Source organism: Oncorhynchus gorbuscha, linkage group LG02 (genome assembly GCF_021184085.1).
Source record: "Oncorhynchus gorbuscha isolate QuinsamMale2020 ecotype Even-year linkage group LG02, OgorEven_v1.0, whole genome shotgun sequence".
Classification (NCBI taxonomy): Eukaryota; Metazoa; Chordata; class Actinopteri; order Salmoniformes; family Salmonidae; genus Oncorhynchus; species Oncorhynchus gorbuscha.
Window position 1 is genome coordinate 91017481 of NC_060174.1, and position 10448 is coordinate 91027928.

The 10448-nt window shown below is 42.7% G+C and overlaps 1 protein-coding gene across 6 annotated transcripts; it reads right to left on the bottom strand.

Moving 5' to 3' along the window:
• Positions 1–430: 430 nt before the first annotated feature.
• Positions 431–9332, bottom strand: LOC123994840. Of its 6 annotated transcripts, none has more exons than XM_046297904.1 (5): positions 8902–9332; positions 7203–7520; positions 6777–7080; positions 6370–6465; positions 431–788 (listed from the first exon to the last, which is right to left on the bottom strand). In XM_046297904.1, exons 1-5 carry the CDS (start codon positions 8966–8968, stop codon positions 770–772), a joined length of 804 nt encoding a protein of 267 aa, XP_046153860.1. In that variant the 5' UTR covers positions 8969–9332; the 3' UTR covers positions 431–769. The 6 variants fall into 6 exon arrangements, with proteins under 6 accessions (XP_046153860.1, XP_046153876.1, XP_046153845.1 ...); XM_046297920.1 differs by having other exon boundaries at positions 6940–7080; positions 8902–9325; XM_046297889.1 differs by having other exon boundaries at positions 6781–7080; positions 8902–9321.
• Between the last annotated feature and the right edge of the window lie 1116 nt (positions 9333–10448).

Consider the following 10448-nt stretch of genomic DNA (forward strand, 5'->3'; position numbering starts at 1 on the left):
GTGTTCCACCTTCCCAAGTTCTCTCACGTCACCCCGCTCCTCCGCTCTCTCCACTGGCTTCCAGTTGAAGCTCGCATCCGCTACAAGACCATGGTGCTTGCCTACGGAGCTTTGAGGGGAACGGCACCTCAGTACCTCCAGGCTCTGATCAGGCCCTACACCCAAACAAGGGCACTGCGTTCATCCACCTCTGGCCTGCTCGCCTCCCTACCACTGAGGAAGTACAGTTCCCGCTCAGCCCAGTCAAAACTGTTCGCTGCTCTGGCCCCCCAATGGTGGAACAAACTCCCTCACGACACCAGGACAGCGGAGTCAATCACCACCTTCCGGAGACACCTGAAACCCCACCTCTTTAAGGAATACCTAGGATAGGATAAAGTAATCCTTCTCACCCCCTTAAAAGATTTAGATGCACTATTGTAACCCCCCTTAAAAGATTTAGATGCACTATTGTAAAGTGGCTGTTCCACTGGATGTCATAAGGTGAATGCACCAATTTGTAAGTCGCTCTGGATAAGAGCGTCTGCTAAATGACTTAAATGTAAATGTAAATCAAACTAAAATCTTACTGCTGACAATGTCACAATGTTGCATCTATGAACTCGGATGAAAAGAGGAACAAGGATGTCAGAGTGAGATTAAGATTGTCTAGTTCTCATAAATGCATTGTTCCTGGATGGACGCAGTGGTCGTCTGTCTCTGTTGGGTTTGTGTGCTGAAACTGAAGTTCTCGTACACCTTGTTGTTATATGAGACGGAATCACCTTCATCATTGGTCCTCTGCCGACCTGCATGGGGAGAAGGCCAATCAACTAATCACATTTTGTGTTGACTCTTAAGCTGAATAGTTGCCTACTACTACTACTAAAATAGCACAGATTAATCCAATTAAATGACAGTTTTTAAACAGAGCTGTAACAGAGCCATAAATGCATTTGTATCCAATATTTTTTTAGACGATCATGCAACATATTAAATAAAGCACATACTAAAATAGCATTTTGCATGTGGGCTTATTGATACCGTACTACTCTTGAAAAACATTGGTAACTCTCAATTTAGCTTAATTTTTCACACCTCTGTTGTGTTGTATGACAAGTTTGTGGGAACTATAAGGTCATATTGAGATTTGAGATGAGCTGTGCTGAGCTCAGGGCCACCCATTTTTTTCTAGAGTAGGATTGGGCAACTGGTGTTCCGGGGACATGAAAGACTAAATAAAGCCCTCTTAAATCAAAACATTTTGCCAAAAATAGTGCCGGTGTGACACAGCAACTTCAATGCGCTAGTCTAAAGTCTAGAAGTGATTCATCATTTTGATATGTGGTGAATGAAAAATAAAATTGTGTCATGTTAAAGGTTAAAGGTCCAATATCAAATAATTTCTGGTTAAAAATTAAGAACCTTACTGTGATTGTTTTAAATTAAAATGGTCAAAAATAAACAAAAAATTGCTTCCTAGCGAAGAGCAATTTCTCAAGCAACAATTTTGCTAAGACTGTCTGGGAGTGGTCTGAAGGGAAAACTGAAAACTAGCTGTTATTGGCAGAGAGGTTTGAAACTCTTTTTCTTATTGGTCTATTAATGAATTTAACGCCAGGTGATGTCACCAGTCAGGCCAAAACTTCATTCCACCAAAACAGGCTAATATTTCAGCTCTTGCACTAAAAGGGCATTATAATAATTTTCACAATTTCACAGTATTATTTCAACCTCATAGTATGGAAATACTGTATATGTCACGCCCTGCCCTTAGAGAGACGTTTCATTTCTGTATTTGGTTAGGTCAGGGTGTGATTTGGGGTTGTCTATTTCTTTGTTATTTGCCGAGTATGGTTCCCAATCAGAGGCAGCTGTCTATCGTTGTCTCTGATTGGGGATCATACTTAGGCAGCCAGTTTTCCCACTTTCTGTTGTGGGATCTTGTTTTTGTTAGTTGCTGGTTTAGCGCTACATTACTTTACGTGTCGTTTATCTTTCTTGTTTTTTTGGGTTGTTCATTTAATAAATTCAAAATATACGCCTACCACGCTGCACCTTTTTCCCAATACGATAACAGCCGTAATAGAAGATCTCACCACCAAAGGACCAAGCAGCGTGGTCAGGAGGAATGGACCTGGGAGGAGATCTTAGACGGGAAAGGACCCTGGGCGCAGGCTGGAGAGTATCGCCATCTGAAGGAGGAGATGGAGGCAGCTAAAGCGGAACGTCTACGTTACGAGGAGTTGGCTCAACGAAGCAAGCACGAGAGGCAGCCCCCATCTCCTGGCCTCCGGTACATCTCTTCGGCCCAGGTTACCCTGCGCCAGCTCTTCGCACGGTATCCCCAGTTCACCAGCACAACCCAGTGCGGCCTGTTCCAGCTCCCCGCACTTGCTGGGCTATGGGGGGTATCCAGCCAGGACGAGTTGTGCCAGCTCTGCGCTCCAGACCTCCGGTGTGCCCCCACGGTCTTGTGTGTCCTGTGCTGGCTCTACGCACTATGCCTCCAGTGCGCTGTCATAGCCAGTGCATACGGTGCCAGCTCTCCACACTCACCGAGCTAGAGTGGGTATCCAGCCAGGACGTGTTGTGGCAGCTCCACTCACTAGGCTGCCAGTACGTCTCCTCAGTCCGGTGAGACCTGTTCCGGCTCCACATATGAAGCCTCCAGGGATGATCCTTGGCCCGAAGCCTCCAGTGATAATCCATGGCACGAAGCCTCCAGTGATGATCCATGGCACGAAGCCTCCAGTGATCATCCATGGCCCGGAGCCTCCAGTGATGATCCATGGCACGAAGCCTCCAGTGATGATCCATGGCCCGGACCCTCCAGTGATGATCCATGGCACGAAGCCTCCAGTGATGATCCATGGCCCGGAGCCTGTAGCGATGATCCATGGGTAGGAGCCTGCAGCGACGGTCCCCAGTCCGGAGCATCCAGCGACAGTCCCCAGTCCGGAGCCTCCAGTGACGGTCTGCAGTCCGGAGTCTTCAGCGACGAGCTGCAGTCCAGAGCCCCCAGCGGGGGTTCCCAGGCTTCCGTAGGGATCAGCGTAGGGAGCGGGGGCTACGTCCCGAACCGAAGCCGCCACCGAGGGTAGATGCCTACCCGGACCCTCCTCTATAGGTTCAGGTTTCCGGCCGGGAGTCCGCACCTTTGGGGAGGGGGGGTACTGTCATGCACTGACCTTTAGAGAGATGTTTTATTTCTCTATTTGGTTCGGTCAGGGTGTGATTTGAGGTGGGCATTCTATGTTGTCTATTTCTTTGTTTTTTGCAGAGTATGGTTCCCAATCAGAGGCAGATGTCTATTGTTGTCTCTGATTGGGGATTATACTTAGGCAGCCCTTTTTCCCACTTTCTGTTGTGGGATCTTGTTTTTGTTAGTTGCTGGTTTAGCGTTACATTACTTTATGTGTCGTTTATCTTTCTTGTTTTTTTGGGTTGTTCATTTAATAAATTCCAAATGTACGCCTTCCACGCTGCACCTTGGTCTCATTCCGACGACAGCCGTAACAGTATATACTGTACAGTGCGTTCAGAAAGTATTAACACCTTATGCCTTTTTCCACATTTTGTTGTGTTACAAAGTGGGACTATAATAGATTTTATTGTCATTTTTTGTCAACACAAAGTACTCTTTAATGTCAAAGTGGAAGAAAAAATATTCATTTTTTTAATGGAAAATAAAACGCTTTCACAACTTATCTAGTCAAGATATGCATTCATCCCCCTGAGTCAATACATGTTAGAATCACCTTTGGCAGCGATTACAGCTGAGTCAATCTGGGTAAGTCTCTAAGAGCTTTGCACACCTGGATTGTACAATATTTGCCCATTATTATGTTCAAATTGGTTGTTGATCATTGCTAGACAACCATTTTTAGGTCTTGACATAGATGTTCAACACAGGTTGGTGGCACCTTATTTGGGGAGGACGGGCTTGTGGTAATGGCTGGAGCGGAATGAGTGGAATGGTATCAAGCACATCAAAAACATGGTTTGGTCCCATTCCATTCGCTCTCTTCCAGCTATTATTATGAGCCGTCCTCCCCACAGCAACCTCCCCTGATGTTCATGTAGATTTAAGTCAATACTCTTACTCAGCCACTCGGGAACATTCACTTTCTTCTTGGTAAGCAACTCCAGTGTAGATTTGGTCTTGTGTTTTAGGTTATTGTCCTGCTGAAAGGTGAATTTGTCTCCCAGTGTCTGTTGAAAAGCAGACTGAACCAAGTTTCCCTCTAGGATTTTGCCTGTGCTTAGCTCTATTCCCTTTCATTTTATTCTAAAAAACGTCCTAGTCCTTGCTGATGACAGGCATACAAATACATGATGCAGCCAACACTATGCTTGAAAATATGAAGTGCTATTCAGTGATGTGTTGTGTTGGATTTGCCACAAACATAACGCTTTGTATTCAGGACCAAAAGTTTATTTCTTAGCTATTCTTTTTGGCAGTATTACTTTTTTGAATATTTTTATTCTATATAGGCTTCCTTCTTTTTACTCATTTATTTGAATATTGTGGAGTAACTACAATGTTGTTGATGCATTCTTAGTTTTGTCCTCTAACAGCCTTTCATTTCTGTAACTGTTTTAAAATCATGGTGAAATCCTTGAGTGGTTTCTTTCCTCTCTGACAACTTAGGAAGGGTCGCTGTATATTTGTAATGACTGTGTGTATTGATTCACCATCCAAAGTGTAATAAAAACTGCACGATGCTCAAAAGGATAATCAATGTCTTTTTTGTTTTACACATCTACCAATAGGTGCCCTTTGCGAACCATTGGAAAACCTCCCTGGTCTTTGTGGTTGAATCTGTGCTTGAAATTCACTGCTCGACTGAGGGACCTTACAGATAATTCTATGTGTGTATCACGTTAAACACTATTATTGCATGCAGAGTGAGTCCATGCAACTTATTATGTGACTTGTTAAGCACATTTTTACTCCATAACAAACGAGTTGAACACTTATTGACTCAAGACCTTTCAGCTTTTCATTTTTTATACATTTTTAAAATGTCTGGAAACATAATTTCACTTTTACATTATGAGGTATTGTGTGTAGATCAGTGACACACAATCTCAATTTAATCCATTTTAAATTCAGGCTGTAACACAACAAAATATGGAAAAAGTCAAGGAATATGAATACTTCCTGAAGGAACTGTAGGTCTATGCACAGACCTCACAGAGTCCATATGCTGAAAATGACTCACCTGTAGTTGCATGCCCTGCATAGAATCCCCGTGTCACGCCCTGACCATAGAGAGCCGTTTATTATCTATGTTGGTTAGGTCGGGGTGTGACTAGGGTGGGTTATCTAGGTTATTATCTGTCTATGTTGGCCTGGTATGGTTTCCAGCAGATTGGGAATCATATTTAGGCAGCCTTTTCCCACTGGGTTTTTGTGGGACCTTGTTTTTGTGTCGTTGCTGTTGAGCACTGCATTTACTTCACGCTTCGTTTGTTCTGTATTTTTTTGGTGAATTTAATTTATTAAACATGTGGAACTCTACGCACGCTGCGCCTTGGTCCGTTAATTCTTTAGACGATCGTGACAGAAGATCCCACCACACAACAGGACCAAGCAGCGTGCCCAGGTGGAGAAAGTATCATGGACTTGGGAGGAGATTTTGGATGGAAAGGGATCCTGGACTTGGGAGGAAATCGCCTTCCTTGGAGGGAGACTCAAGAAGAGAAGGGAGGACAGCGACGAATCCAGGGTTCGCGGCCAGGTAGAAAGCCCAAAAGATAGCCCAAAAAATGTTTTTTGGAGGGGCACACGGGGTGGTCGGCAGAGCCAAGGGGTGAACCAGAGCCAGTCAGGGAGTCGAAGGAGGAACTCGACAAAAAATTCTGGAGAGAGGTGTTGGTGATGAGAGCGCTGCAGAGCGGGCGTGTTCCAACACACTGAGTCCTAAAATGGAAGCTGATGTGATTTGTGGTTTAGTCCATAAATTGGTAGCCTACAAGCCAGGATGTCAACATAAGATAGCAGACAAAGGCGTCAACAGCAGGGGTGGTGGGAAGGTAGTCATTTCCTCTTTGAGAATGAGGGGGCTGAATTTTTCTCCAATGAGAGTAAATATCACTTTGAAATGTAAGGTGACGCTGTGGCCAAGATTTTGTCTGTAAGTAATGGTCCACTTCTGCTTTCTTTGTTCAGGATTCCAGTGAATCCAAACAACAAACCACAATTTAAAGTGAACTGGTTACAAGACCAGTGACTTGAGAGTTACCTCAAATGATCAAGCCTGTGAATAAAGTAATTGACCTTGGAACTTACATGGCCTTTTGTGTAAATAGAAAAATATGTATAAATTGTGTAAGCTTAAGAAAGCACTGACCCAAAAAATCACTATAGACTACAAGACTTACATTTGTAAATACTTATGGTGACAGCTGCGATGGCCACAACCCCGATGGATGTGCTGACACAGATGATAGTCAAATGGTTGTTCTCGTGGTAGGTCTCTGAAACAACAAGACCATCAAGGGTCAGAGATTTATCGTTATAGATAGTGTCATCAATCAAAGTGTCCAGCCTGCCATATGTGATTGTGAAGCTTGGGGCAAAATAAGAACCTGATTTAGCTAACCCCACTGTTCAGTGTCTGTTTATCACAGTTTTTCTATGACCTTGTGTGTCAAGAATCTTGTCAGGTTACACTTAACAGTCAACCAATGAATTAGAAGGAGAAAAATAACATAAGCAGAAGTTAATTACTATTAAAAGTAGACTGCACTACTTAACAGTACATGTATTATGTCTGAATGTCACCCACTCACTGTAGGGAAGTCTGATGCTCAGGTCGGTGTTATTGGCTAGGAGTCTGACATTGCAGGTGATCGTGTCACCCTCTCTCCACACTGATTGGCACAGGGTCAGAAAGCTGCTCTGTTTAGAGGGGCTGTGATTGGTCAACAGTGTCTCCGGTGAACCCTGACCTTGTCGGGTCCAAGTGAAGTTGACGTCCTGGGGGTCAAGGCCCTCCAAAGTACAGAGAAGCTGGATGCAGCCAGGATCACTGCTGTTCTGCCTCTCTAGGACTAGACCTGGAAGCACTGCAAAAGAGAATAGCACTGGAACTAGAACGACAGTGAAAAGACTGTAAATGCCATTCTAATATCCTACTGTATGCTTTGATTTAGAGACACAAAAACCAGTAAACATGTGTTTATAAAGTGATATCTTCAACGAGATAAATTACCTGTAACTTGAAGATCAACAGTGGAGGATTGCTCAATGGTTGGTGGTGGTATGACTCTTGATATTGAGCAGGTATATAGACCAGAGTCGGTGCTCTTTGGCTCTGTAACATACAGCTTAGGAGGTTGTCCGGTTACATTGAATTGAGATTTACAGGATACGACTGAACTTATTTCTCTATTCACATTGTATTCGCAAATAATGCCAGGACTTCCAATTTTCTTCCATTTAAAAACAACTTTCCCATCAAATCCAAAGGGTGAGGGACAAGGAAGGTGGGAAGGACTGCCTTTGGCTGCTCTAACGGTCTCCTTAACACCTGCGGAACCAAACAGGATTTTTTATTTATTTGCAAAGTTAACATAATAAAATAGGACACAGGTTATGTGCTCATTCATATTCAGGATACTGTACACTCATGATACTACGTGAGAGTAAAGGAAATGAACAAAAATACAAATAATGGTAATAACAACATTTACATTACATTTACATTTAAGTCATTTAGCAGACGCTCTTATCCAGAGCGACTTACAAATTGGTGCATTCACCTTATGACATTGAGTGGAACAGTCACTTTACAATAATGCATCTAAATCTTAAAGGGGGGGGGGGTGAGAGGGATTACTTATCCTATCCTAGGTATTCCTTAAAGAGTTCATCCCATATTAAGATCATGCTATATTAGGCCATACTATTTACATACGTCCAGTACTGAAAATACCTATATGAAGTGGCTAAAAGTTGATGTTCCAGATTAATGCAACCACAGCAGACTCCTCAGAGGAAGGGGTTTACTAATGCATTAGTTCTTTAAGCTATGTTGACTATGACATTAGCTAATATGGTGACAATGAAGTAGGCTGTGTGTAGAGTTGAGATCTTATGGTATGAAGGTTTGGCTTGAAAAGGTTTTTCGCCTGCTCACAGAGAGCGGTTTTGTTTTGAAGTGAAGTCCACAAGCGAAGGGAAAAGATGAGAAGAGCAGAGTGTGTACATGCAAGAAGAAATTATACAATGAGAAAAGTTATCATGCTGTTTGTATGTTGCTGTATTGAAAGTGAACTGTGTGTGCAGGTGAACAGGGGTGTATTCATTCCGCCAATTCTGTTGAAAAACATTTCTTAAACGGAAGCAAACATACCTTACCTCAATTTGTCCAATACAAACTCTCGTTTACAACTGTTTGTACTATTGATTACACCGTAGATAAGCTATATGTAGGCAAGAGTGTGCAAAGCGGTATTGAATTGTCGGTTACCCTGATTACTGACATTTTTCCTGTGCACCTACGTTGTAAACTTGAATTCATAGGCTAGATGGAGGCAACCTCATCATGTTGTAGCCATAAACCTATCAGTGTTACATTGAGCTGGGTGAATGGAATATGAATGACAGTCATCCAATATGCTGTAATAGAAATAAGGCCATCCTCATAAAAAACAGCACGGACCGCTACTGAAACAAGGCAAACCCAAATAGCTGTTACAATATAATATTCATATCTACATTGACTGGCCAATCAATAACTGGTTTTCAACTGTTACAGTATGTTGATTCAGACAACTAAACCACTGAATGGACGAATCACCCAGAAATACTACTGTAGCTTACATATTTTTTTACAATGAATCATTGTACAACTGCACAACTAATAGATAAATCCAACCAAAATGCAACAATAAGACAGAAATACTCACCAGTAGCTGGGGTAGAGAAGGTGAGGGTGAGGGTGGTTAGGAGAGAGAAAGCTTGTGGCAACAGCATTGTGAACAGGCAGACCTACACCCTCTAGCCAAAGACTCTGTGTACCGGTATGTCTGTGTCTTTCAGACACACTAGCTGATCATGAAGCAAGTACGCATGCACACTCACACAAACACTTACATTCCCTGTCATGTCTTCCTGTCCAATGGAGGAAAACACCCACTGCAGAACTAAGCAGCTCACAAGTGCCAAAACCACAACTCTTTCCTTTCTACAAGAGACCATTTCCCCCCAACAGTGTAACTACCTTTTTTATCCATCTATCACTCTAAATGACATGATCCACAACTAATAAAGCTAAAATATGATGCTCACACAACTCTCAGAATTAGTAGTTCATTTGGCTAAAATCCTAAGAGACATGTAAAGTTACTTTAAAGTTCTCAGTTGGTACAGAAAGTGTGCTAGAGTAAGAACCACTCAGAGACCTAATTATTTTGCTCTTGATTGGTTGAGACCATACCACCTGCTCGTCAGCGTTCTGCACATTCGCAGTTTCACAAGGAGATCAAAGAAACCTCTACCTAAAGACTGGTTGGAACTATATGAAGGAAATAACGGAACGCTGTGAAACAACAACCTGTGGTTAGTTAGTGGACAGACGTTTCCTACAAGTAGCAGTTCCCTCAAGTAGTTTATTGCACAAACTCAAAACTTAGAAAGCAGTGTCTGAAGTTGTCAAAAGTTTAGATATCTGTTGGGGCTCGAGCTTGTTACCGGATCTAGGTTAGTGTTAGAGTTGCGTAAATTCAAATCTGGTATCAGGATAAATATAACAATGAGTCACCGATTTTATACTATGTATTTTTTATTAGCTAAGTAATACATGGCAAATGCAACTTTCGTATATACATGCTCACTGTAATACCACGCAGGGCAGAACAGAGACCTGACAAGATGTATGTAAAACAGTATTCTTTATACTGTGATAGACAGTTCCAACCCGTCTGTTGGCCTATCACAGTAGAGACAGGGCGTGGTTTAAACTTGCTCAGCCTATTGCAGGCGCTCAGGCAGGTCCCCGCCTCTTGGCGCTTCTGTTGATAGATGTAAATGTTGCTTGTGAAGAACATCCAGGCACTCATGCTCCATACCGTTATCTCGCACCTGGCTCCTGTTATCTAACAAAAGACCGCTTGTTCTCGCAACACCCCGCTCTGAATGTGCCCCCCTCTCAACTAATTTGAACAGTTCCTGTCTCCATGCTTCTCTGTATTTTTCCATCATGAGAAAGTCCCATGGCCCTGATACTTTTAACAATGTTTCAAGTCAGCTATGTTGCATAACACATACATACATCCACACAAGCCAACAGCAGATAATATTCAATCATATATCTGTTAATGGCAATAATGTAAAACACAGGATCCAACATTAGCAACAAACAAACACTGCTCACAGGAAGTGGAAACATGCCATACTGTAGCATCATGCATCAACACATCTTTATTGCACATTTGGAGTGTAGGATTATACTTCA

Bases quoted from the DNA above. Each gene is read 5' to 3' on its own strand.
- LOC123994840 (XM_046297889.1), bottom strand. From the start codon at position 8,968: ATGCTGTTGCCACAAGCTTTCTCTCTCCTAACCACCCTCACCCTCACC. The intron at 7,081-7,202 runs GTAATTTATCTC...CTGTCGTTCTAG, and splicing joins TGTTGATCTTCAAGTTACAG to TTCCAGTGCTATTCTCTTTT. The intron at 6,466-6,780 runs GTGAGTGGGTGA...TTGTTGTTTCAG, and splicing joins GAGCATCAGACTTCCCTACA to AGACCTACCACGAGAACAAC.